Genomic DNA, 22861 nt, shown 5'->3' on the forward strand with positions numbered 1-22861 from the left:
CCCACCAAATGCCCCAGGGAACACACCAGATAACAAGAGACCTCATCCTGGTGCCCTCCCTTTCTGAGTACACACTACTAATCATCCAACACAAAATAGGGAAATACTTATGCAATTGAAAACTTGGCAGTTTATCAGAACTGGGAATCACAATAAAAGTAAATACACTGCAGAGACATGATGGCTACTGTTTGAAATAGTGTTCATTTTATTGGTGAAACATGAACTTTATGGATACAACTTCAACTCAAATGAGAGCAACTGCTGAACTTGCTTTGTAATTGTACTTAAGTGCCAATATATATATATATAAGCCAATATATATAAGCCAACAAGGATACACGCTACAGTTAAGTCAACTGTCTAGTAACATACTGGAAGAGTATTAACCTTTATAGACACAGCAAGGTAATCTAGGCAATTTACACTCATTGCATTCCTTTGTAGAGAATTCTGGAGGATATGGAAGTTGCAGATCACAAGTCACAAATGAAAAACTCACTGAATGAATGAAGGGAATAGTTCATTTGAACTGTATACAGAAATGAATACTGCAATTAAATGCAGAAAACAGCCTGTAAACAAGGAGCACAACACAACGTTTAGAAAATGCAAGGAATGACTCAATTGCCCGACAGAATACAAGATAACTAAGGAATAAAAGATTCACACAGTTGGGAGACAAATGTAAATGCTGTGTGGTGAGAGGCTGTAACTTGTCTCCCTGGCAAAAACCTAATCAAGAATTTATTTCGTTCCAGCAACCTGGATTCAAGAAACTGGAAACAGAACAGAAGCCCAATATCAATTCAGCGGACACATGCTGTGCCATGTTAACAGTAGTGCTAAAGGCTACCCAGTCGCTTCCTTTAAAAAGAGCCCAAGACTCTTAAATGAAATGTGCAAGTCATGCAAGTTATTTTGCCTTCATACATTTCATACTATCAGCAGAAAGTGCAACATGTGACAATACTTCTGCTATAATAGTTCTCAAAGTGGAAGAATTCATTTCAGAGACGAGTAAACTTGCTTCCAGCTCCTTTCAGGTTGTTCTCAGGGTTTTATCTTGATTAAGGTAGAATACTAGCACACATACTCTCAATTACTAAAATTCCACTTTTGGGTTGCTTGGTATTGCAGTGGAAGACAGCAATGAGGCAGCTGTTTTATTTAGCAAATTTTATTCCCATCAGATTCAACCCCAAGTGTCTTATATCATACTGAAGCTCCCCTGATCTCCTACTTCTGCTATACTTGTCTGTTGCACAAAGGCAAATACAGTTTTGAACTTAAGTTTATACATTTGTCATGTTTTTCCCACTGAGAGCACCCCCAAAAAGATTCTATGAGCGGCTCAATACACTAAACCCATTACCCCCTATGTCTGCCCAATCTGAAAATTTACGCAATTATAAATTGAAGTATTTAACTACACTAATATCCATCAGTGATTTTAAAAGCAATTCTTTCTGACCCACTCTGTGGAGCTTTAGAACTAGTTCAACAGTCTGCATGTATCTTTAAATTAACATGGCGAACACAGTTTACAGAGTATACTGCAGATGCTAGATGCCAAAAACAACAAAATCACAAGAAAAATCCACTCGTATGACATTTCTTCCATATTTATATTTAATACATTTATATACTGCTTTTTAAAATAAAAATTTTTCACAGAACAGTAATATCCCTTCTAATCCATTTCAAACATGCAAGTACAAACTAGTTTACCATAAGATCAATGTTCTGGTAGTAACAATATAGGGTTTCCCAAACATGCGAGGTCAGTCTGTCCCACAGATTAAAAAACTCATATCAAAAACCAGAACCAAAATGCCACGAAAACCACCATATGCCTAAATAGCAGCATCTCATCAATTCACCAAACTGATGAATCAATATGCAACACTAGCTATTTGATTGTGTTCACTATATAGGCAAATATGCCCCTGTGACTGTAGAATCTAGTATTGTGCTCACTCAGGGTTGGACCCAAAGTCTTTAGATCAAGCGCTGTCTCTCCTGCTTGCACAAGATGGGAAGAGGCATTACTTTCTAAAATTTCCCTATTCCTCTCTAGACCACTATGTCACATACCATCTTGCTCCCCCAGGTCCCTCAACTTTTAGGAGCAAATTTTTTGGGGGTGTAGGGGACTGGAGAGGAAAAGGCAAGTACCCAAAAGCTACTCCCATTCCTTACTGTGCAAGCAGAAGACAGAACTCACACACACACAAAAAAGTTCTGGATTCAAACCACAGAAAATTATTTGTGATCGCGTAATGATGAAACTTTTCCCATTGACTGCTTTCTCCAGCATCTGCAGCAGGAATACCAGAACCTCTAGAGAACTTCTCAGTCAAGTTTCTAAATGGTCCAATAACTGGCAGCCATCTGGATACAGGATGTATCCTTTCCTCAGGCGCCAAAATCAGATGGCAGACTAACATTAAAGAGAACTGATCTCTAAAACCTAATGTTCTGCAAGTTTTAAAAATAAAAAAAAATTGCACATCATAAACAGTTCCACTTCTGGCAAGCAATAACATATGAATAACATTATTCACTTATAGTGTAAAACCACAACAATTCTTCTTCCTTCACAGTTACCACTGTAGGACATAGACCAAATATTTCTGCACAACCAATGACATTTTTTGAAGAAAATATATATGCTGCTTTTCACCATATGGCATTAAAATGGTTTACAGTATAATTAAAAACACACAGCATAGTTCTAAAATTGCCATTTCAGTGAGGATATTTTTATTACAAACATTAAATATTAATACTAGAAATGATATCGCTTAGTTATGAAAGACAGAACAGCTCCCCCATTCTATTTGATAAGCTATCATTTTGAATCTCCCTTCTAGAACCATTCTATAAGCACTAGCATTTCTGAATCCAAGTCTCACTGCACCTGCACATCCAACCCGACTTCTTATTAGCTGAACATTCAGTTTCTCTTCCTATCTGTATTATCTATCTCATATGCACAGTATGCTCCTTGTGCAGGGAAAGCGCCCTTCAGGTAGACCACAGCTGCGATACAAGGACATCCACAAGAGGGATCTGAAGGTCTTAGGAGTGGACCTCAACAGGTGGGAAACCCTGGCCTCTGAGCGGCCCGCTTGGAGGCAGGCTGTGCAGCATGGCCTCTTCCAGTTTGAAGAGACACTTGGCCAACAGACTGATGCAAAGAAGGAAGGCCCATAGCCAAGGAGACAGACCAGGGACAGACTGCACTTGCTCCCAGTGTGGAAGGGATTGTCACTCCTGAATCGGCCTTTTCAGTCACACTAGATGCTGTTCCAGAACCACCATTCAGAGCGTGATACCATAGTCTTTCGAGACTGAAGGTTGCCAAAGTCTAAGTCTCCTTGGGCAAAGCATTTCTCTTTTCTGTAGCAGCAATGAATCCAGATGTACTCCCAAGATGTGGACCTACTCCTACAGAGGAAGTGCTACCCCATTCAGAACAGTGTGCTGATCCAACACCTGCATTTCAGAGCTCCTCTGTATCAAAGAGGTCCAAGAGGACCTCTGTTTTGATCGTGTTTATAATTCCAACTTGTTTGCCCACATCCAGCCCTGCCCCCCAATGGCTCCAGGCATTGATTAAGGGCTTCCCAATATTAGATGACACAGAGAGACAGAGCTGGATGTCATCCACATTTTGATGAGAGCCAAATACCCTGCCGATCTGGGGGGGACAAGACTGAACCAGTGGCGTAGCTAATGAATGTGTAGCCCGCTGTGGAGCTCAAAATGATGCCACAGAAGTGATGCCACAACTGGAAGTGATGACACACTTGGGCTTTTTAAAAAGTGCAAATTGGGGGGAAACCTGCCTCCTCCTCCCAGCAGTCCACCACCCACTTGATCTGCCACTTCCCCCAGCCAGTGGCATAGCTAAGGTATCTAACTGCTACCTGGGATCAAAGATTTTGTAGCCCTCCCTCCATGACAAAATCAAATTTAATTAATTCAAATAAATCAAAAGTGTACCCCTTATTGGTTACTGTGCTGGGGTGAAGAGGGACAGTTATTCTCTCCCTGCTAAATATAAGAGGAGCACCACTTGAAAAAGTGGCTCTTTACCAGTTAGCAGGAGTAGCTGTATTATGATACATGGAAATGAGAGCTGACTCATATTAACACCTTATTGGTTCCATGCTGTATCATAACAACATCTCATTGGCTCAGGGTCCAATACTATCCAATTTTCCAGCACCAGTGTAGCCGCAGTGCAGCCCCAAGATAAGGGAACAAATGTTCCCATACCTTAAGGGGACCTCTGTGACTGCTGACCCATGACAAGATGCAGTGCATGCCCCATTGGCTCAGCAGCACCGGCACTGGAAAACTGGATAGGATTGGGCCCTCAGTCAGTCTCATAGGTTAGTTTTGAATTAAAGAAATCCACTTTTTGTTCCTTAAGGCAGTTGTGTTTTTGTTTTCTGGTTAATTGGCCATAGCTGTTGATAGAATACAGATATTCTAATGTGGTTTGTTTCATTGCATTCTGCATTAAATAACCTTTCCAATGATATATAACATGATGGTATTATTGGTACATACCAAGATTTTCACAATTTTGGCCACTAGTGTCAAGCTCAGCTTGTTGCCGCCCTAAAGCTTGTTGCCCAGTGCGACTGCTACCCCCTGCACCCCCTTAGCTACGCCACTGGACTGAACCCTGAGGCACACCCCACACCAAAAAGCCCCACAGGTCTGCTACAGAACTTAGGTGCTAAGTTAATTGTTAAATGAGCTCATTGGACAGATCCAAACAGGCCTATGAATGTATGCAAAATGCTTGCAACATGGGCTGTCAAGACAGCATTGTTAGGATCAGTGCTATTAGGAAGACTGTTAGGATCATTTCTTTGAAATGCAGAGTGTGCTTGGCCACCAAGAAATTTCAATGGTCAGCTTTCCCTGTCCCCGCCCCCTTCTCCCTCTCCCTTCCATCAGTGGAGATAAGCTGCTACAACATAATGCTGAAACTTCCAGTGTAGGATTTCAGATCTAGTGAGTAGAAATAGATTTAGAAGCTTGTTTTAATTTTCTTGTGGTATGTTATTACCTTTAATACTTTTTACCAACTCTTATTCTGAGGGTCAAAGTACTCTCACATTTTCTTTCCACATTTATAAAACATTGCCATAATTTGTGTGGCTACACTGAATGGAGATAAATACAGCATCTTCCCTGGATCCTGCAGCCAAGCTGGGCTAGCATAATACCCACAGGGAGCCAGGGGTGGGGGAGTAGAATGGGTTAGATCCCCCAGTCCCTTGGAGTCATTTTTACTGAGAAAGGGACTCCTAGCTTTACTCCTTCAGGCTACGAGGGGGAGTTGATCAGAAAGCAGTTGGTGGCAGATTATCCTGGGTCACTGGAATATATCTTTGAAAAAAGTAAGTTTGAGTGGTATTCTCAGGAGCAGTCTCCTGGGAGAGGCAGAACACAAGGAATGGAGCTGGGGTTCAATTTTACAAATACACACTCCACCCAAGGGGACCAAACAAATGGGTCAGACAGGGAAAGTGCTGGGCCCTCGGGGATAGATATTCTTCATAGGACCATTCCTGCTGGAGACAGCCTTCATACATGTCATGGTGTGTCATTCTGGTGTCAATTTCGGGTGTCTTGTCAAAAGATGCAAGAAAAGTCACTCAAAGGGGAAGGCTGAAAAGCCCCTATATGTTTATAGGCTGACAAGCCCTATATGAGAAATGTTTATTTCTCCCTCACTGGAGAAAAGCAGATAAAAATTCAATACATAAATATGTGCAGTCCTTTGGATCTTTGTCATAATACCGCACTGCCCCATCAGTGGTCAAAATGAACATTTTACTTTGTGTACAACAGAGATCATCTTCATACTGTAATTGTATTAAAAATTCTGTACCAATTTAGATGCATGACAGCAATCTATTGGCAGGCACCCAAAAAAAATGATGCTTGCATACAGAGCACTGGAATTCTTTTTTTTTTTTCTTTTTCTTTTTAAAAAGGAAAATGAACCTGAGATTTGACAACAGGCAATGTTTAAGCTGCCAGCTGGAAGGAAATTAGAAAATAAAATCTAATAGCTGGAAAATATTCTGCTTCTTTCTACATATTGAAATGATTCCAGCCATCTAATGTTTTAATTTGTAGATCATAATTAATAACCTACAAAAATTCTGAAAAGAAACAGCTGTCTGAGGAGACATTCCAGCTTGCAATATGTCTAGCAAGAAGTCGGCATCATAAGTTGAGGAACAAAAAGTATTCAGAGTGGAAGATAGTAACACGGTCTCCACATGTTTTTGAAGAAAATTCCACTTTTATTCACGCTGTATGTTCTCCTATTCATTATCCTAGAATGTCCACAATATGCCAACAGAAAAACAAATGTTTTATGGTAAAAGAATCTAAAGTATGACCTGAAGAACTGGATGGCTTCTCTGGCACACCGTGGCTCTCCCATCTTAAAAACTACACACACACTAAATGGTTCAGCTATGGAGGGCTCTAAGCACTAGGAGCTGTCATCTCTTAACACACTACCAATATTGGGGCTTTTGTTTAGAAATATAATAACGGGGAAAATGAGAAACAATAAATAAACCTCTATTTGCTATTTGTTAATACTTTATCTCACTTTTTTCCTCCTAGTACTCAAGGCAGCTTACAACATAAAAACTGAAACAAAAAGATGACAACTGGGTTAAATATTACAAAATCAGCATAAATAAAATCATCAGCAAAAAGGAAATGGGCAACCCCTGAGGAAACTTAAAGACAGACTTAATACTCAGAGGAAATAAATGAGTTTTCAGTTGCCAATGGAATGCTGGCAGAGAGGGAACCAATCTGAGCTCTACAGGCAGAAAGTTCCACAAGCTGTATGCCACCACAGAGAAGTCCTCTCTGGCAGCAAATGCACAAGTAACTTAAGGTGATGGGCTATCTCATATGCTGAAGATGTTCCTCTCGGTGCCCCAGTTCTAAGCTGTTTATTGCTTTAACGGTTGCAACCAGGATCTGAAAACAAAATGGCCAGCCAGTACAGCTAGCATAACAGTGTAGTGACCATTACCTGTCTGAAGTTAGTCAAAACACATGCAGCAGGATTCTACACTAGCTGAAGTTTCTGAATAGTCTTCAAGAGCAACTTTGTAAAACGTCTGGAGAGTATTCCAGCCTCAATGCAACTAGTGCTAGTTAACCATAACCAAGTCAGCATATTTATCCAGGGGAGGATGGAGTTGGTGCACCAGTCTAAAGCTGGACAAAGGTGCTTCAGGCCACAACCCCACCTTGGCATTCAGGAGCACGGGCCAGAAGCATCCCCAACCTGGAAACCTGATCCTTCCGGGGAGCACTACCCCATCCAGAAAAGGCTAACAAACCATAACCTGTGTAACAGGGCTCCTAACTAATAGTACCGTGGTCTTTATCAAAATAGAATGGTATACAGAGCTGAGAGACAGATATATTAAAAAGGGAGGATGTTAGAACTAGAGGTTAAGAAAATTGAAGATTCATAACAGAAAAGAGCAGCAAGGCAAAAAGGGCACACTCAGGATGGAGAATCATTCTGGTATCAGAAGAGCAACAAGAATGAATGGCAGAGTGCTTCCCTGGGGGTTCTGTACAAAAAATATCCTCAAGAATTGTCCCTTATTTTGGAGCACCACGGAATATAGTAACTGGGGTGTGTGTGTGAGAAATACCGTATGAGAAGTTATTTAAAATTCCTATTCTTTAGCCCAGAATTGGTCCCTGTGGTGGCTTGTCCTAACTCCAAATTTTAATCTAGTTTTGTGAACTTGTCCAAACCTTGGAAAACATTTACTGTACTCATCCAAACTTTCATAGATATGCACATTCTGTCCTATGAAGTCAATGTCAATAGCACTCTGCTCATAAGCAGCTTATTGAAGTTCAAGATGCTTGGTTTGATTTTTTTTTCTAAAAATCTGTTCTTCAGTGTAAACAAAAATGTTTAGGCTCTTTGTAAAAATTCTGTAAAGCAATAAACCCAAAATAAACGTTATTTAATAATAATAAACTTTATTTATATCCCGCCCTTCTCCCTAAAGGGACCCAGGGTGGCTAGATGTATTTTAAAAAAAAACCACAATCTGTACAACTTATGGAATTTTGCCAAGCAAATATGAGCTCTACTGAGCAAAATCTATGGCCTCAGCACCAAAAGATATTTCCAACAATTGGTTAGATTTGTTCTGGCATTGATCTGTTGTTTTGGGAGTAAAGGATTAATTAAAAATAGCATCCCTGTTGATCAACAATTATCTTAAAGTAGGAACTGGGGGAGGAAGAAATCTTTTTCACTTCTATTGCTCTTTTATTCCTCTTTAGATGCAATAATACTTCGTTAGTGGTTAAATGACAAAATTTAAATTTCTTGTACAGTATTTATTATTCTGTGGAAGCCCTCATGCTTAACCACCAACAGGATCAAAAGCCTTCCACTATACACAGCTTTGTCATTTTATTACGTAGAACCTTTTACAGAGACTGTTAATGGACAGCATGCTCAGTTGGTTTGCCCTTTTTAACAACTTGTTAGTATATCAAGGAAAACTGCAGGCAAGCAAGTACCCCATAAGGAATTCTCCCAAATACACTACGAGCACAGACATCTCAATTGCTGAGATGTATTGCTCCATTGACATAAATGAACTATACAGGTCTTCTCAAGCACGAAAAACTGCTTCAGGCTTGACAACGCATGCTTGGCGCACAGCCATTCCCATATTGAAAAGACGGTTTCTCAAAGCCCATTCCTATGCATATCTACTCAGAAGTAAGTTCTGTTATAGTCAATGGGGTTTACTAGCAGATAAGTGTGGACAGGATTTCAACTTTAGTCATAATCCAAAGCACACCAGAGAGAAGTCAACTTTTTACATTTCTGGAAGAAGGAGAATCTCATGTGTAAGTTCCCCCTTAAACCCTTCAGCAAATAGTGAAAAAATATTAATAACAGTATTTATATACTGCTTTTCAACAAAAAGCTCACAAAGCGGTTTACAGAGAAGAATCAAATAACTAATGGCATCCTGTCCCAAAAGGGCTCACAATCTAAAAAGATGCAGAAGAGTGTTAAGGTAAGAAACTTGGTATGTCCTGTCTGTACAGCAGGGTGCATAAAAGTCAGCAGACACAGCAGAGTCTTTGAATTAGCTGTTGTATATTTGGGCAAGGAGTCACACACAGAGTAGTCTAAGCAGTCCAGATCATACACATTGAATATAGCAGTCCCGAGTTACCTTATCCAAGTCAGTATCCACAAATCACAGTCAGTCAGTCCATCTGTCTGTCCAAGGTCATATACAGCGTATACATAAACAGTAATCCATTTGTCAAAGTCTCCAGCAGCAGTTTTACAGTTTAACACCTACTGCACTGGTGGAGTTGCAGACTGAGGCTTAAGTGGGCAGAGCAGCCAATCTGGGCCTCCACATCTAATTAGGGTGTGGCAGGCACAGGTGCTGTGTCATTCAGCTGACTCAGCTGCTTTCAACCTTCCTTGAACCAACTTGTTTGCTATGTCTCTGGTTATGCTTGAGCAGTAGAAAGCCACTAGAAAAGATACTGCTGGGGTGAGGAGGGTTAGTTACTTTCCCTCTGCTAAATTAAAGAGGAGCACACACTTGAAAAAGTGCCTCTTACCCAGTTAGCAGATATAACACATTCACTTTGAAACATTTTTATTCATTTTGTAAATTTTTCTTCAAAGGTTTGCTGCTCCATAATTATGAGACAAATCAAGTTAAAAGTAAAAGAATGCAACTCTAGAACCGGGGAGCTCTGTGATACCTTTCATACAAGCAAGCTGTCTCAGTCCATCAATATGAATCTATAAAATTATCCAGTACCAATTAAATAACTGCTTTAATTCCATATGCTGTCTGCAGCATTTAATTTATGAAATACTAAAACCACAGTGAAAAACCCAAGTAGTAGTGTTCCACAGAAGCACAAATCAAGTATCTGCTGTTAAGCATTATATCTTCAAAAACTTTCTATTAGTGTTTGGGAGTCCTCTACTGACAGCATTCAAACAAACCACCAGAACTCAAATAAAGTAAAATAAAGTCAAACTTTATGCTTGGCAGCCCATGACAGCATATCTAGATTATGCTCAGACAATTACAGCCGTTTCAGTTTGCAAGTCACTTAAGTTTTTGTTTATAAGCCATATTAACATTCAGGGACTTCATTCAAGTTCACACATTAAGGGCTGTTTTGGAAATAACTTTGTACAAAGAACTATGTACAAACTTAAATGTCTTAAATGTCATACATGAAATCCCACAGGCCTGCTTTACCACAGTTAGATATGCTTCAGGACAATTCTGTATCACTTGAGGACACACCTTGTTTCAAAACGCCAATATACCAATAAAGATATCTTATTGAATCACATGAATAACTGTGAATGTATACCAGTCACAACATGCAAACAGTGCACACTTGTACAGATGCAACTGGAAGGCACAAAAGTCAGGTGCAATTAGAGTTTCAGACAAAAGGACAATTAGATTTCTAGTTTCCCCAATCACACTAAAACAAGCTAAACACACACGTAATAAGGCAAACTCTGATTCTGGCAGCAAACTTTCCCAAGGGTTAACAGAACTAGCTAAACAGCCACTGATCCTTCAACAACATAAACAGCTGAAGGAAAAGATGTATATTTGAAAAGCACTCTGTGCCAAGTCAAACAAATATATGGAGCAAGAAGACTGCACATCTTGCCCTAATCATACTTGGAGATGTCAACCTACAAAGAAAAGAGAGCTTCTTGAAGAGGTAGCCGTTGAGATAGGGCAACTTGGTTGCATGCATAGGACTGCTGTTTGAATACAGATGTTGTCCAAAGCCAGAGAACCTCTGCAGGCTTCAAGGAGAAGGACCACCTTAGCAGTCACATGTCACTCCCCACTCAGCGTCAAGGACATGCTGTCACCAATCAATCATGCAGCAAAGAACCTGCTCCATAGATTCAGCAGTTTGGTTCAAGGATGAATTCCCCTCAGATCTAACTGCTACCCACACATTGGGCTTCACTTGAATCCATGGGCTGGGGATGATTGTTGCCTCCAATTCTTCCTAAGCCCCTTTAAGACAGCCTGAAAACCATTATCTGTTGCTGTAATAACACAATAGCTTAGGGTAGAGAAATGGCTTGGGATGAGGGTAGAGGTGACAAGTTTATTGGTAAACAAAAGACAACCCGGAAGACCAGCAACAACTGCACCGGGGCATAGCCACAACAAATAAGGTCTTTTCAACAGTCAACTAGGGAGAACAGCTTAGAAGAAAGTAAAAGGTGTGAAATATTCCATTCCTATCCAGACTTTGGTTTTATCTAAAAGTCTGCATTCAGCTCCTTTTTTTTTGCCACTGATAACTCACAGAAATCAGTGAAAAAGCTGAATGAGCTGCTAACAGCAAATTAATTAGGTTTACTCTAGACTTGCATGACTTCTATTACCATATTGTTAGTACAGCGTGATGATGTTTGCATCCCTCATGTCTTGAGGTACTCCTCCTTCTCTCCAGCAGAGACAGAGGATTTCATGCAGCTCAGTGACGATGATCTCTTTGCAGCACTTTAGGACTTCAGCAGGGATGCTGTCTTTTCCTGGTGCCTTGCCAAAGGCAAGGGAGTCCAGGGCCACGTGAAGTTCTTCTAGGGTTGGTTCAGTCAAGCTCCTCCAACACAGGCAGACACTCAATGTTGTTCAGCGCTTCTTCGGTGACTACATTATCTCTGGAATATAGCTCAGAGTAGTGCTGCACCCAGCGTTCCATCTGCTGCGCCCGATCCTGGATGACCTCACCTGCTGCAGACTTCAGAGGGGCAATTTTCTTCTGTGTTGGACCTAGGGCCTGCTTGATACCGTCATACATCCCCTTGATGTTGCCCGTGTCAGCTGCTATCTGTATCTGGGAACAGAGCTGGAGCCAGTAGTCGTTAGTACATCTTCTGGCAGCCTGCTGAACTTTGCTGCGAGCAGCTCGGAGGACCTGCAGGTTGCACTCACTGGGACAGGCCTTGTATGCTGCTTGAGCTCTCCTCTTTTCCTCAATGACTGGTGTCAACTCCTCAGAGTGGGCTTCAAACCAGTCTGCCGTCTTGTTGGTCCTCTTGCCAAATATGGACAAGGCGGTGTTGTAAACGGTATTCTTGAAATGTTCCCATCTGTTGGATGCGTTTGCATCGGCCGGGCCTGGAAGAGATTCCTCAAGTGCTTATGCAAATTCCTCCACTTTTCTCTGATCCTGGATCTTGCTGGTATCAATGCGAGGTCTTCCTTCCTTTTTCGTGTGGTACAGTCGCTTTGCTTGCAGTTTCACTCTGCTGCACACCAGGGAGTGGTCAGTGTCGCAGGCAGCACCGTGATAACTGCGTGTGATCTTGATGCTGGGAAGGCTGGAGCGTCTGGAGAGAATCAGGTCGAGCTGGTGCCAGTGCTTTGATCTTGGGTGTCTCCAAGAGACTCTATGTTGGGGCTTCGTGTTGAAGAATGTGTTGCTGACACAGAGACCGTGATGACAGCAAAACTCTAGCAGGCGTTGGCCATTTTCGTTCATCTTCCCAGTGCCGAACTGACCTAAGCAAGTGGGCCACGAACTGTTATCAGCACCAACTCTAGCATTGAAATCGCCGAGGCTGAGCAGCATGGCCTTTCCCAGTTTGAAGAGACACTTGGCCAACAGTCTGAGGCAAAGAGGCAAAGAAGGAAGGCCCATAGTCAGGGAGACAGACCAGGGACAGACTGCACTTGCTCCTGGTGTGGAAGGGATTGTCACTCCCGGATTGGCCTTTTCAGCCACACTAGACGCTGTGCCAGAACCACCTTTCAGAGCGTGATACCATAGTCTTTCGAGACTGAAGGTTGCCAATATAATTGTTAGTACACAAGAATGGAAAGGGAGAGGAATGCATCTGTGGCAAGTTCACCTATTTCTGCAAAAAACTTCCATGTATTTTGGCTGCATCAAAACATGTAGGAAAGAAGTTTTGAAAGCAGCAAACATGGGTGAGGGAGCTGGCTCTTTTCAAACAGGAGTTTTTCATTCATATTCATTTATTTTAAAATTGTAACAGTAAGTGTCCACCACTCCCTCCTAGACTATGCAGCAAATAAAACAACTTTCCCAGACAATCTCCTGTTCTGAGTAAAGCTATTTATACGTGCATAAAAGACATTCCCCTCTCAAGGTTTCTCTGGTTCACAACCTAGACCGAAGCTATATTCCTCCAAGGGGTTTGTGCCTCCAAGATTTCTGGCATTCAGCGATGATGTCATACGTTATTGCTGACTTCTGGTTCAATCAAGCTTCAAACTACATGGAGCTCAGCTTTGAGGGCAGCTTACCAGGTACACTGGGCAGGACTCAACTCTTTCAAATGAAGGAATCACACTGCACTGATATCATTAGGGCATGTCTGTACAGGAATCTTTGACCTATCTGAATTATTACTTGCAGTGTTGTTAACTACATTTATTTCTCCCTTCCTTCTTCCAAGGAGCTCAGGATGGTGTGTGTGATTCTTCCCACCTCTATTTTATCCTCTCAACAGATATACAAGACAAATTAAGTTGAGAGATGATTGGCAAGCTGTATGATTATGGCTAAGTGGAGATTTACCGCAGATACCCGCCTATATGTCCATCTCACAGATAAGTCAAGGGCAGATTTTTGAGCCAAAAATCATGGAATTTTCTATGACACTCGGATAAGTTGGGAGGTTAACCTTAGGGGTTATGAAATTCTTGGAAAATGACTTACCACGAACTGTTCTGAGGCAGCAACAAGAAGCCAAAAAAGTGAGCCATTTTAGCTTACCTTCTCCAAACAGGAAGAGCTTATGGGAGTTGTAGGCTTTGTGAAGAATCCAATGCTGCACTTCCACAGCAGCAAACCTCATACAGACTACAATTCCCATAAGTGCCTTCACTTTTCTTCCTGTTTGAAGAAGCTAAAATGGCTGCCTTTTTTTGTTGCTGTCTCTGGTAAGTAAAATTACTCCTTTTTTCTCCCCCTCTCCATGTCCTGCTTTTTAGCCCAGTTCCACCCCCATCTCACCAGGTTAATGTTCTTAGAAGCTCTATTCATTGCACTGATCAATGTATAAGTTGACTCATGAATTCAGGGCCAATTTTAAGGCATTTTTTTTTCAACTTATACCTGAATATATAGCTCAGGAATTCAATCTGTGCGTCCTGCCTCCCTGGTGAGGCGTGGCTAGCCTCCAGGGGCATCTTGGGGGGGGGGGAGGCTAGGCTGGGCTGGGCTGCTCTGCTTTACATGCTGCCTGCTGAATTGCTGCTTTTCTGCAGCTATGAACGAGGTAGGTGGGGCAGCGTGAGGCTGGGAGGATGTGTGAAACATGTTGTGGGGAGGTAGGAGAAAAGGCTGGCTGGGCAGGCAGAGGTGCCGCATCTCATGGAGCTCTCTCCAGGTGCAACCTCACCCTAAGGACTACATTTCGCAGTGTGCCCCTCACCCTGGGCATCCTGGGATTGGTCAAGGCTGGAGGAGAGGAGAAGAGGCTTCAAACTGGGAGGGTAGAGTTTGCAGCTCAGTGAAGGAGGGAGCCAGCCTGCTCTTAGTGGGGGGTATCCAAATGCCCCAGCCTGCATCCCTCTGTCTTGCCTGGGGAAACAGGGGTGGCATCTGCATGCTGGGTGTATGTGTGTGAGCAGCCCCCTGTCTACTTTGGGGTGAGTTGTAATCTTGCTCTGTGTGGCTGCAATCCTTTCCACACTTTCCTGGGAGTAAGCCCCACTGACTCAAATGGGGCTTACTTCTGAGTAGACCTACATAGGCATGGGGTCTGTGTCAGCTTAACCCAGGATCATCACCTTTCTCTTTTTCCTCCCCCTTCAAAAAAGAAAAAAAAGCCACTCTTGATAGCTTTGTCTCCAAAAATTGATTAAAAATTAAAATCCCCATTTCTTTTCAGCCATCCTCCTTTTCCTCCTGCCTCCTTTTGGGGGGTGGTACTCTGTTGGCTGCTATTGTAAGACAAAAGGCACAATCCTAGCTAGGTCTACTCAGAAGTAAGTCCTATTGTGTTCAATGGGACTTAGGCCCAGGAAAGTGGGGTTAGGATTCCAGCCATACAGTCTCTAGGTCTCCATTTGCATCAGTTTGCAATTAGCAGATGCACACAAAACAAAGTCTTCCCCTCCCCAGTAAATTCATCACTTCTTCCCCCCTCCCTTTCCAAAACCCTCCAGGTGTGCTGCTAACAAACTCAGAGCACAACCCTAACCAAGTCTACTCAGAAGTAAGTCCTATTTTGTTCAATGGGGCTTACTGTCAGGTAAGTGTGTTTAGGAATGCAGCCTCAGAGTGCTGGCAGCTGTTTTTTTGTTTCTAGTGTATAATTATAACACCTTCATCCCCATTTTGGGGGTAACTGAGGTGAGGTGTTGTAATGGGGAGCCATGGCCAATGGCTACAAGGATCAGGGGAGGTGCGAGCCGGAAAAGTTCGAGAACCAGTGGTATATAGGTATATCTAATTCTCCCTAATTCAAAACTAGCCATTACCCCACACTGGTTCTCCAACATGAATGAGTGCATTTGCAAAAAGAATGCATTGCAGGAATCCAGCACACATGCAAAAATCCTACATATGTTGTATATAAGAGGGTTTGCGTGTTCTTTGTAGACAATACCATCTGCTTTGACTCTATGATTTTGCCATGTGGACTATGGCAGTATAGCAATCACACATTCCCACATTGACTACAAGGAAGAAGTGCATCGAAGTCCTTCAAACAAGACACATCATACCTTAGAAGCAGAACAGTTTCTTTACAGTGAATTAAGTTTCTTCATTAAATAGTCTAAGAAAAAAAGTGTGCTGTGTGTCAGACAAGTCAGAGTTATTTGAGCTTCTGCGTGCAAAACAAATTGTTAGGTTTTTTAAATATAAAAAACACAAGGTTTTTTTTTAATTTGGTGGATACTGTCCAAGAGGCAAAATACAAAGCCACATGAGCTGATAGGTTTCTATCAGAAAAGACAGATTTTATCACTTACCTACTATAAGAAACACAAGATTCACCTATGTATCAGGGTTGCTAAATATATTAGATGCTAGTATGTACCTGAATCACACATGCCAAAATCACAATGTGCCTGTTTATAGTTTCAAAGCATGTGCAATATGGAAACATGCCACATGAAATTTTCAACTGGTTACAGCACCCTTAAGTGGTGTATGTGTACCAAGAGACGTATTGCTACAAGCTCAGCCCTCTCTGTCCTTGCAGCCCTCTCTTCTGATAATAAAGCTGCTGTATCCTTATACGCTATGTCAAACAGTGCTTCTCAAATTGTACACAGACAAATTGTACACAGCTGCTGGACTGTGGTGCAGCTCCAATGGGACTTCCATTACTGCTACCACTGATAAGAGCTCGTCCAGAGCCAGAAACCCTCTGTGTCACACATGTAAAGACCCAGGGTAAAGCGACCTAGTACATAGGAAGTGAGTTGCAGGTGGGCCAAAGACTGGGAGAAGGATTAAAGGAGGGTAGAGTGAGCCTGGGAGTCTGGAGCAGCCGAAAGAGGTCAAAAGAATAGGATAGAGGAGAACGCATGAGGTGCAGGTGAGAATGACAGAGGGGAGGAGAGAAAAGGAAGACCCAGCACAAACAGCAACAACAGGTTCAGAAGTGGGAAGAGAAAGCCAGAGGAACACATGCTGGGGAAAAAAGCAAGGAGGAAATTTCTTTCAGCTCAAGAAAGCTGGAAGGAATAAATGGAGGCTGAAACTGGGATGGGAGAAACCCAGACCAGACAGAAAAGGAGAGAAGGTGTCAGAGATAGGAAAAGGAAGAGTTAATGGAAAGAAAATAAGGAAGGGAGAAGAGGAGGAAAGGTTAAGGAGACAGTGGAAGACGGAAGAGAACAAACCAGAAGGTGGGTGGAGGAATTGGGTGGAACACACTGCCAGAACTTGGAGGCTGAGATCTGGGAGCCCTGACAAAGAAGGAGAAGTACCTGGAAACAAAGGGAGAAATGCACAGAAGCAATAAAGGGAGTAGACCAGGAAAAGGGAAAGAGCCGGGGAAAACAAGAGAGCACTGGCAAGCCTTAGAGAAGGGTATCCCTGTGAAATGAGAAAGAGTGAGCCTAGAAGAGGGTACTGAAGAATTTTGGGCTCAAGGAAGAGAACTACAGCCAATTCCCTATTGACCTAATAAACAAGGATTCATCTGCAGCATTATGTTGTCCCCCTGGTAAGTGACCTGGGGGCAAACATGGTCTTACCAAACCCAAATGACATTGATCTGCCCACCCCCTGGTGGGAAGCAGATGGGGACACAGTTGTAACAGGGAGAGAGAAGGTGAGAGCTGATGTCCCTCATGCATAGATATATGCATATACATGCATAGATGGCTCCTTGCACACTGGTAAAATGAAATTATGGTCAGGGGGCAAAACAAATTGAGAAGTGCTGATGCAAAAAACCTAACAATCTTTAATTTGAGTGCTGGCATAGGAGTCAACAATGTGAGCCAGGACATACATGGTCCAAACCTCAGCTCAGCCATGAACTAGATGGTCTTAAAACATGCTATGTTATCTAAGCTTCATCTCTCCCTCAATATAGGATACCACTACTGATCTACCTTAAAGACTGTTGCTATACTGAGAATGTACATGAAGCAATGACTACTTCATTCCAATTCTTCCGCATGCAATTTGGATAGCAACCACTTATTATACAAAACAGTGAGAACAGAAATTTATTAAAACCACGAATATTATCATACTCTCCTACCCAATTAATTCAGCTGTTCTTCAACCCAGACCACTTGCCTTTATCTGGTACAGCACAGATTACAAGATATGGGGTTACAAAGAAAGCAAGATATTTTCTTGGGTTTGGAAGAGCTGTCCATGGTGCTCAAGCAGTGTCACAAAACTAAAGAAACATTCAAAATAGAAATCTCTGAACAAAACTAAAAGAGGAGTCTCTAACAGCATGAAAGGTCCCAACCCCACAATTAGAAGTAGGAGAAAAGGCAGAACATTGCAGCAATCCTGTTTCTGTTGCTACCCTTGAATAAGTAGAGGGGGGTTTTGTCAGTGATAACGAAGTAAAAACACAAAACACCACTTTCTGCACTTCTCATTTTTGTAAAAAAAAACCAAAAACCATGAAATAATTTTAGAAATTAATTATCTAGAAATTAGAAAAAAAATTATCTAACACCTCTACATGCACGTGGTTGCATCTGCTAACACGATACCACATACTTAATACACTTTTAAGGTAAATACGACTTATGATTTACAAACCTGCACCCTTGCCATAAACACACATAACACTGCTTTCTGCACTTCTAACTTTGGAAAACACTAAAATTTGCAAAAAAAAACAACAAACCATTTTCACCCACTTCTACCAATTAGTGATCATAACAAGATGGCCCTACCACTTTCTTGCTTACTCAGCCATGGTCACAGTGGCATGGAGACAGCAAAGCATCCCTGCTTCCGCCGCCGCTGCCTCCTCCTAACTTTTGCCTCCGCTACCTCACAGGCTGAAGGTGTTCTGCGTGTGTTCGCCCAGAGTGTGTGACTAATCGTGCCCCAGTGGGAACAAGCAGGCGGTGGTAAAGGTGAAGGCAAGGAGGTGGAAGAGGCGGGGGCACTCTAGAACTGCTGCACTCCCCTCACCTTGCTGCTTCTTCAAACAGCTGGGTGACTGCGGCAATAGCAGGGTGCACATGCTAACACTCAGAAAGAAGGGAGGAGGTAGGAGTACTGCCTCAGACCCTACCCAAATGAAGTGATGTGAGGGGCACACTGGCAGGGCAGCAGATTCCCTTGGGCTGCCTCTCCAGAGAACAGAACCCACAACAGCAGCACTGATTTTTTTTTCTAGGCACAGACTGATGGAGCAGAGAGACAACAGCAGCCTAGCCTACCAGGTATCATCAAGACTGAGAAAGGGGAAGGGGGAAGAGAGAAGAGCATGACAGATAGACAGACAGGCCTAAGAAAGAACAGCAGGTCCTGGACAGGGATCAAAGCAAGATGCTCTTGACTGGGATGGGGCCTGGCAAAAGAGAACTTGTGTGCAGTGGCTGAAGAATGAGGAAACTGAGAGAGAGAAACAGAGGGGAAGGTGGCCAGTGCGCCAGTGACTCAGAGTCCAATCCTAGGCATGTCTACTCCAGCACAGTCAGTGGGGCTGCAGCACCAGAGCCCCATCCTATCCCTGTCTACTCAGAGGTTAGTCCCTCCACAGTCAATGGAGCTCAGAGGTCAGCCCCATCACAGTCAATGGGGCTTACTCCCAGGAAAGTGGGGACAGGACTGCAGCCTCAGAGCCCCATCCTCTGCCTGTCTGCTCAGAGGTCAGTCCCATCACAGTCAATGGGGCTCACTCCCAGGAAAGTGGGGACAGCACTGCAGCCTCAGAGCCCCATCCTCTGCCTGTCTGCTCAGTCCCATCACAGTCAATGGGGCTCTCCCAGGAAAGTGTGCACAGGAGCGCAGCCTCAGCCGGCGAGACCAGGGCCTGGCCCGGCCGGCTTGCGAGGCCAGACGGAGGGCTGGACGGAAAGGGCGCTTGCCGAGCGACTCACGCATGAGGGTGCTGAAGGCCACGACGCCCAGGAGCCCCTGCAGGAAGATGCCGAAGCTGTCCATCAGGGCCCCGGTCCCGCAGCCGCGGTCGTCCGGACCGGAGCCCGTCCGCGGAGAGGCCGGCCTGGCTGTGACGCTGACGGAGCCGTTGGGGGCGAGGGAGCCCCCCATGGCGGACCAAGCGTTGCGGGTCAGGTGCCTGGGGGGGCGGAGGAACCACCAGCGCGGGCAGCGCAGCGGCTGCGACTAGGACACTCGGCGTCGTTTCCTGGAGGAGGGGAGGGGTCCCACGCACAGCGCGTTTCGAACGCCCCTCTGACATCAGCAGGCGTTGATTGGCCAGGCTTGGAGCCTTCCTTGGTGGGCGGGGCCGGGAGGGGCGGGGCGGGGCCGGGCTTTCGGGTGGGAAACCGTCCTCCGGACAGAATCACGGTCCTGCTGCGCACCACGTGACTTCCCCTCTGGCGTGATGACGTAGCTGGGGGCTCACTCGCATGCCTGGCGCAGCTGTGCGGGAGAGGGCGGGGCCGCTCCAGCCACACCCCCTCTGAGGCATGGAGCTCCTGCTGCTGGAGCCGTGGCTGGCCGGCCAGCAAGAGGCATGCAAGTGGTCGGTGGCCATGCAACGGCGTGCAGCAGGGACGTGCTGTGGGTGGGAGGCAGGTGAGGCAGAGCCTCCCCTGTGGAGTCCCCCTACAAGCACCACCACCGTGTGAGGCACCCAGGCACCCACCACCCATGCGCAGAGCGAGGAGGGAGGGAGCGCAGCAGAGCGCATGGGTGGTGGGTGCTCGTGCGCCTCACACGGTGGCGGCACTTGTAGGGGGACTCCACTGGGGAGGCTGTGCATGGCCTGCCTCTCCACCCACCACATGTCCCTGGAATGCAGGATTTATACCCACATCAGTGTGTCTCAACCAGTGGTACAGGTGCTGCTGGGTGATGTCTGGGGGTACTCGTGGGACACCTGGACACCGTCCATCTAGCGGCGAGACAAGGAGCCGCGACACAACAAACAGCAGCAGGAGGCTCCAAAGCCTGCTGTTCCATGCTCAGAAAGGCCCCCTCCATCCACCCCGAGCCTCTTACTGGTGTTTGTTGCATCCCACCTGGCTTCCCAACCTAGAAGTACCTGGTGATGATGTTGTCACCGTCACCAACTAGTGGTGTCATCACTAGTTACTTCTGGTGGTACTTTGAATAGGTGGACTGTGTGAAGTGGTGTGTCGGAGGACAAACATTGAGAAACAGTGCCCTGTATGGACTAAAATGACTCAGGCTTTATTTCACGGTATATCTGCTATAAAAGGCCCAGGATCTGTGTTTTTCTTGTTTTATTCACAGTGCTAGAATTTCTGTTAAAGCCTGTGGTTTTAATCCAGAGGTGTCAAAACTCAATTCATACAGCGGGCCATATAGTATTCAACATGCCTGCTGAGGGTCGGAAGTGACATAATTAAGAAGGAAGTGATGTCATTAAGCAGGTCATGACCAGAGATATGCAAATTTTGACCATACTTTCAAGATATGGGAGAGCCCAATTATCACGTGGGCTGCCCTTTCAGCAGTGACAGCAGCTAAGAGCAACTGATGTTGTTGGGAGAGGCTAAGGGCCACATAAAGAGCTTCTGCACATCACATCAGGTCTTATGTTTCACACCCCTAGTTTAATCAGTATTTCAGTTTACATATCTCACTCACACAGGAATCCACTATCAGCTGAAGGAGCTATTATTCTAATTAGTCTAGTGACTGACTGGATTTGAACATTGTAACAGATAAGATAATCTGCAGCTATTAAAGGGTTTATCATTTTACCCTTTGGAACTGTGATTAAATGTATTCAAAATATTTATATGCTGCATTTCTCCCTGTTTAAGGTACTCAAGGTATCTCACAAGATCTAACAAAACAATTAGCAAAAATAAAATTGAAAGGTTTGGTTAATGCTCTGTGCTAGTTCTTGCATAAGAAAATGCAGATACAAACATGTTGTGAAATCTCATGCCTTTGCAAAGTTTCTGTTACCATAGAGCAGGGGTCTTCAAACTTTTTGGCCAGAGGGCTGCATGAAATATCTGGCGCAGTGCTGAGGGCTGAAAAAAAAATTAAATATAAAATTTAAATAAAAATTAGAGATGGAACTTAGATGAATGAATAAATGAGTGGGCTCATTTACTCAGCCTCTCCGGCCCTCAGAACACCCTCCAGATGCAATCAGAGCACAGCTCTGGTCATGTTCATTCAAGTGGGCCAGAGGCTCCATTCCATTCCATAGACCTTTATTGGCATTAAAACAGTAAATAGCAATAACAATGGCCAGCACGGTGGCTATGTTGCAGAGAGAGAAAGTCGCAACAAGGGACTGGTAAGGAAAGAAAGGGGGAGAACAAGGGGGGTATAGGGTCAGGGTGGGGGTTTTAGCTTGGAAACTGTGGAAAGAAATTCTGCTACTGCATTGGTAATATCCACAGAGTTGTCGCTCAGACAAATAAGAGATCAATAGAAGTACCAGGAAGAGAAGACAACAAGGGTTTCAAATGTGTATCTCGAAGAGATTGAAAGTCCGGACAACAAAGTAATATATGGTCCACTGTGTCCGGTTCTAGGGAACAAAAAGGACATAATCTGCAATCACGCGGGATATTGGAAAATCTGCCAGAGTGAACAGCTGAGGGGAAGATATTGAATCTCGCAAGCATGAACGCTCTCCTCTTGATAGGGTTAATCAGTTTACTGAAATAGTTGCAAGGGCGACCAAGTGAGGGGAGAAGGCCAAAAAACTGGGGAGAACAGGTGGGGTTAAGATTTGCGGAGAGTTGGTTAAATTTGGATTCCCAAAGCTTAGATTTGATAATTAAGTGGGTCCTGTGGAGGTTGATATCTGCAAGGGATTCGGGAGAAAGGTCTAATGAAAGAAGCTTAGAATCAATAAGTTTGAACCACTTAGAAAGGTCCTTTAACATATTAAACACACAGCTAGCTGTGACGGAAGTGAAAGCTAATCCCCAGATATTTAAAAGTTTGAACTTGTTGAAAGGAGAGATTACCTATCTTCCAGGGGAGCGGGACCCAAGATTTAGTGAAAACCAAAATTTTGGTTTTCTCTCAATTATTAAATCATTGGCTAAACAATAATTTTGGAAGGAGAATAATAAGTGACGTAGGCCAAATCTTGTAACAGACAGGAGAACTG

General features: G+C 43.8%; 1 protein-coding gene across 1 annotated transcript in view; it reads right to left on the reverse strand.

Moving 5' to 3' along the window:
* STIMATE (STIM activating enhancer) overlaps window positions 1–19913 on the reverse strand; it is a 49433-nt gene extending 29520 nt beyond the window's left edge. Inside the window, exon 1 of the mRNA XM_066615152.1 lies at window positions 19665–19913. Coding sequence (XP_066471249.1) covers window positions 19665–19836 — 172 coding nt within the window. The 5' untranslated portion in view covers window positions 19837–19913. The remainder of the gene's footprint in view (window positions 1–19664) is intronic.
* Between the last annotated feature and the right edge of the window lie 2948 nt (window positions 19914–22861).

This window comes from Tiliqua scincoides, chromosome 2 (genome assembly GCF_035046505.1).
Source record: "Tiliqua scincoides isolate rTilSci1 chromosome 2, rTilSci1.hap2, whole genome shotgun sequence".
Lineage (NCBI taxonomy): Eukaryota > Metazoa > Chordata > Lepidosauria > Squamata > Scincidae > Tiliqua > Tiliqua scincoides.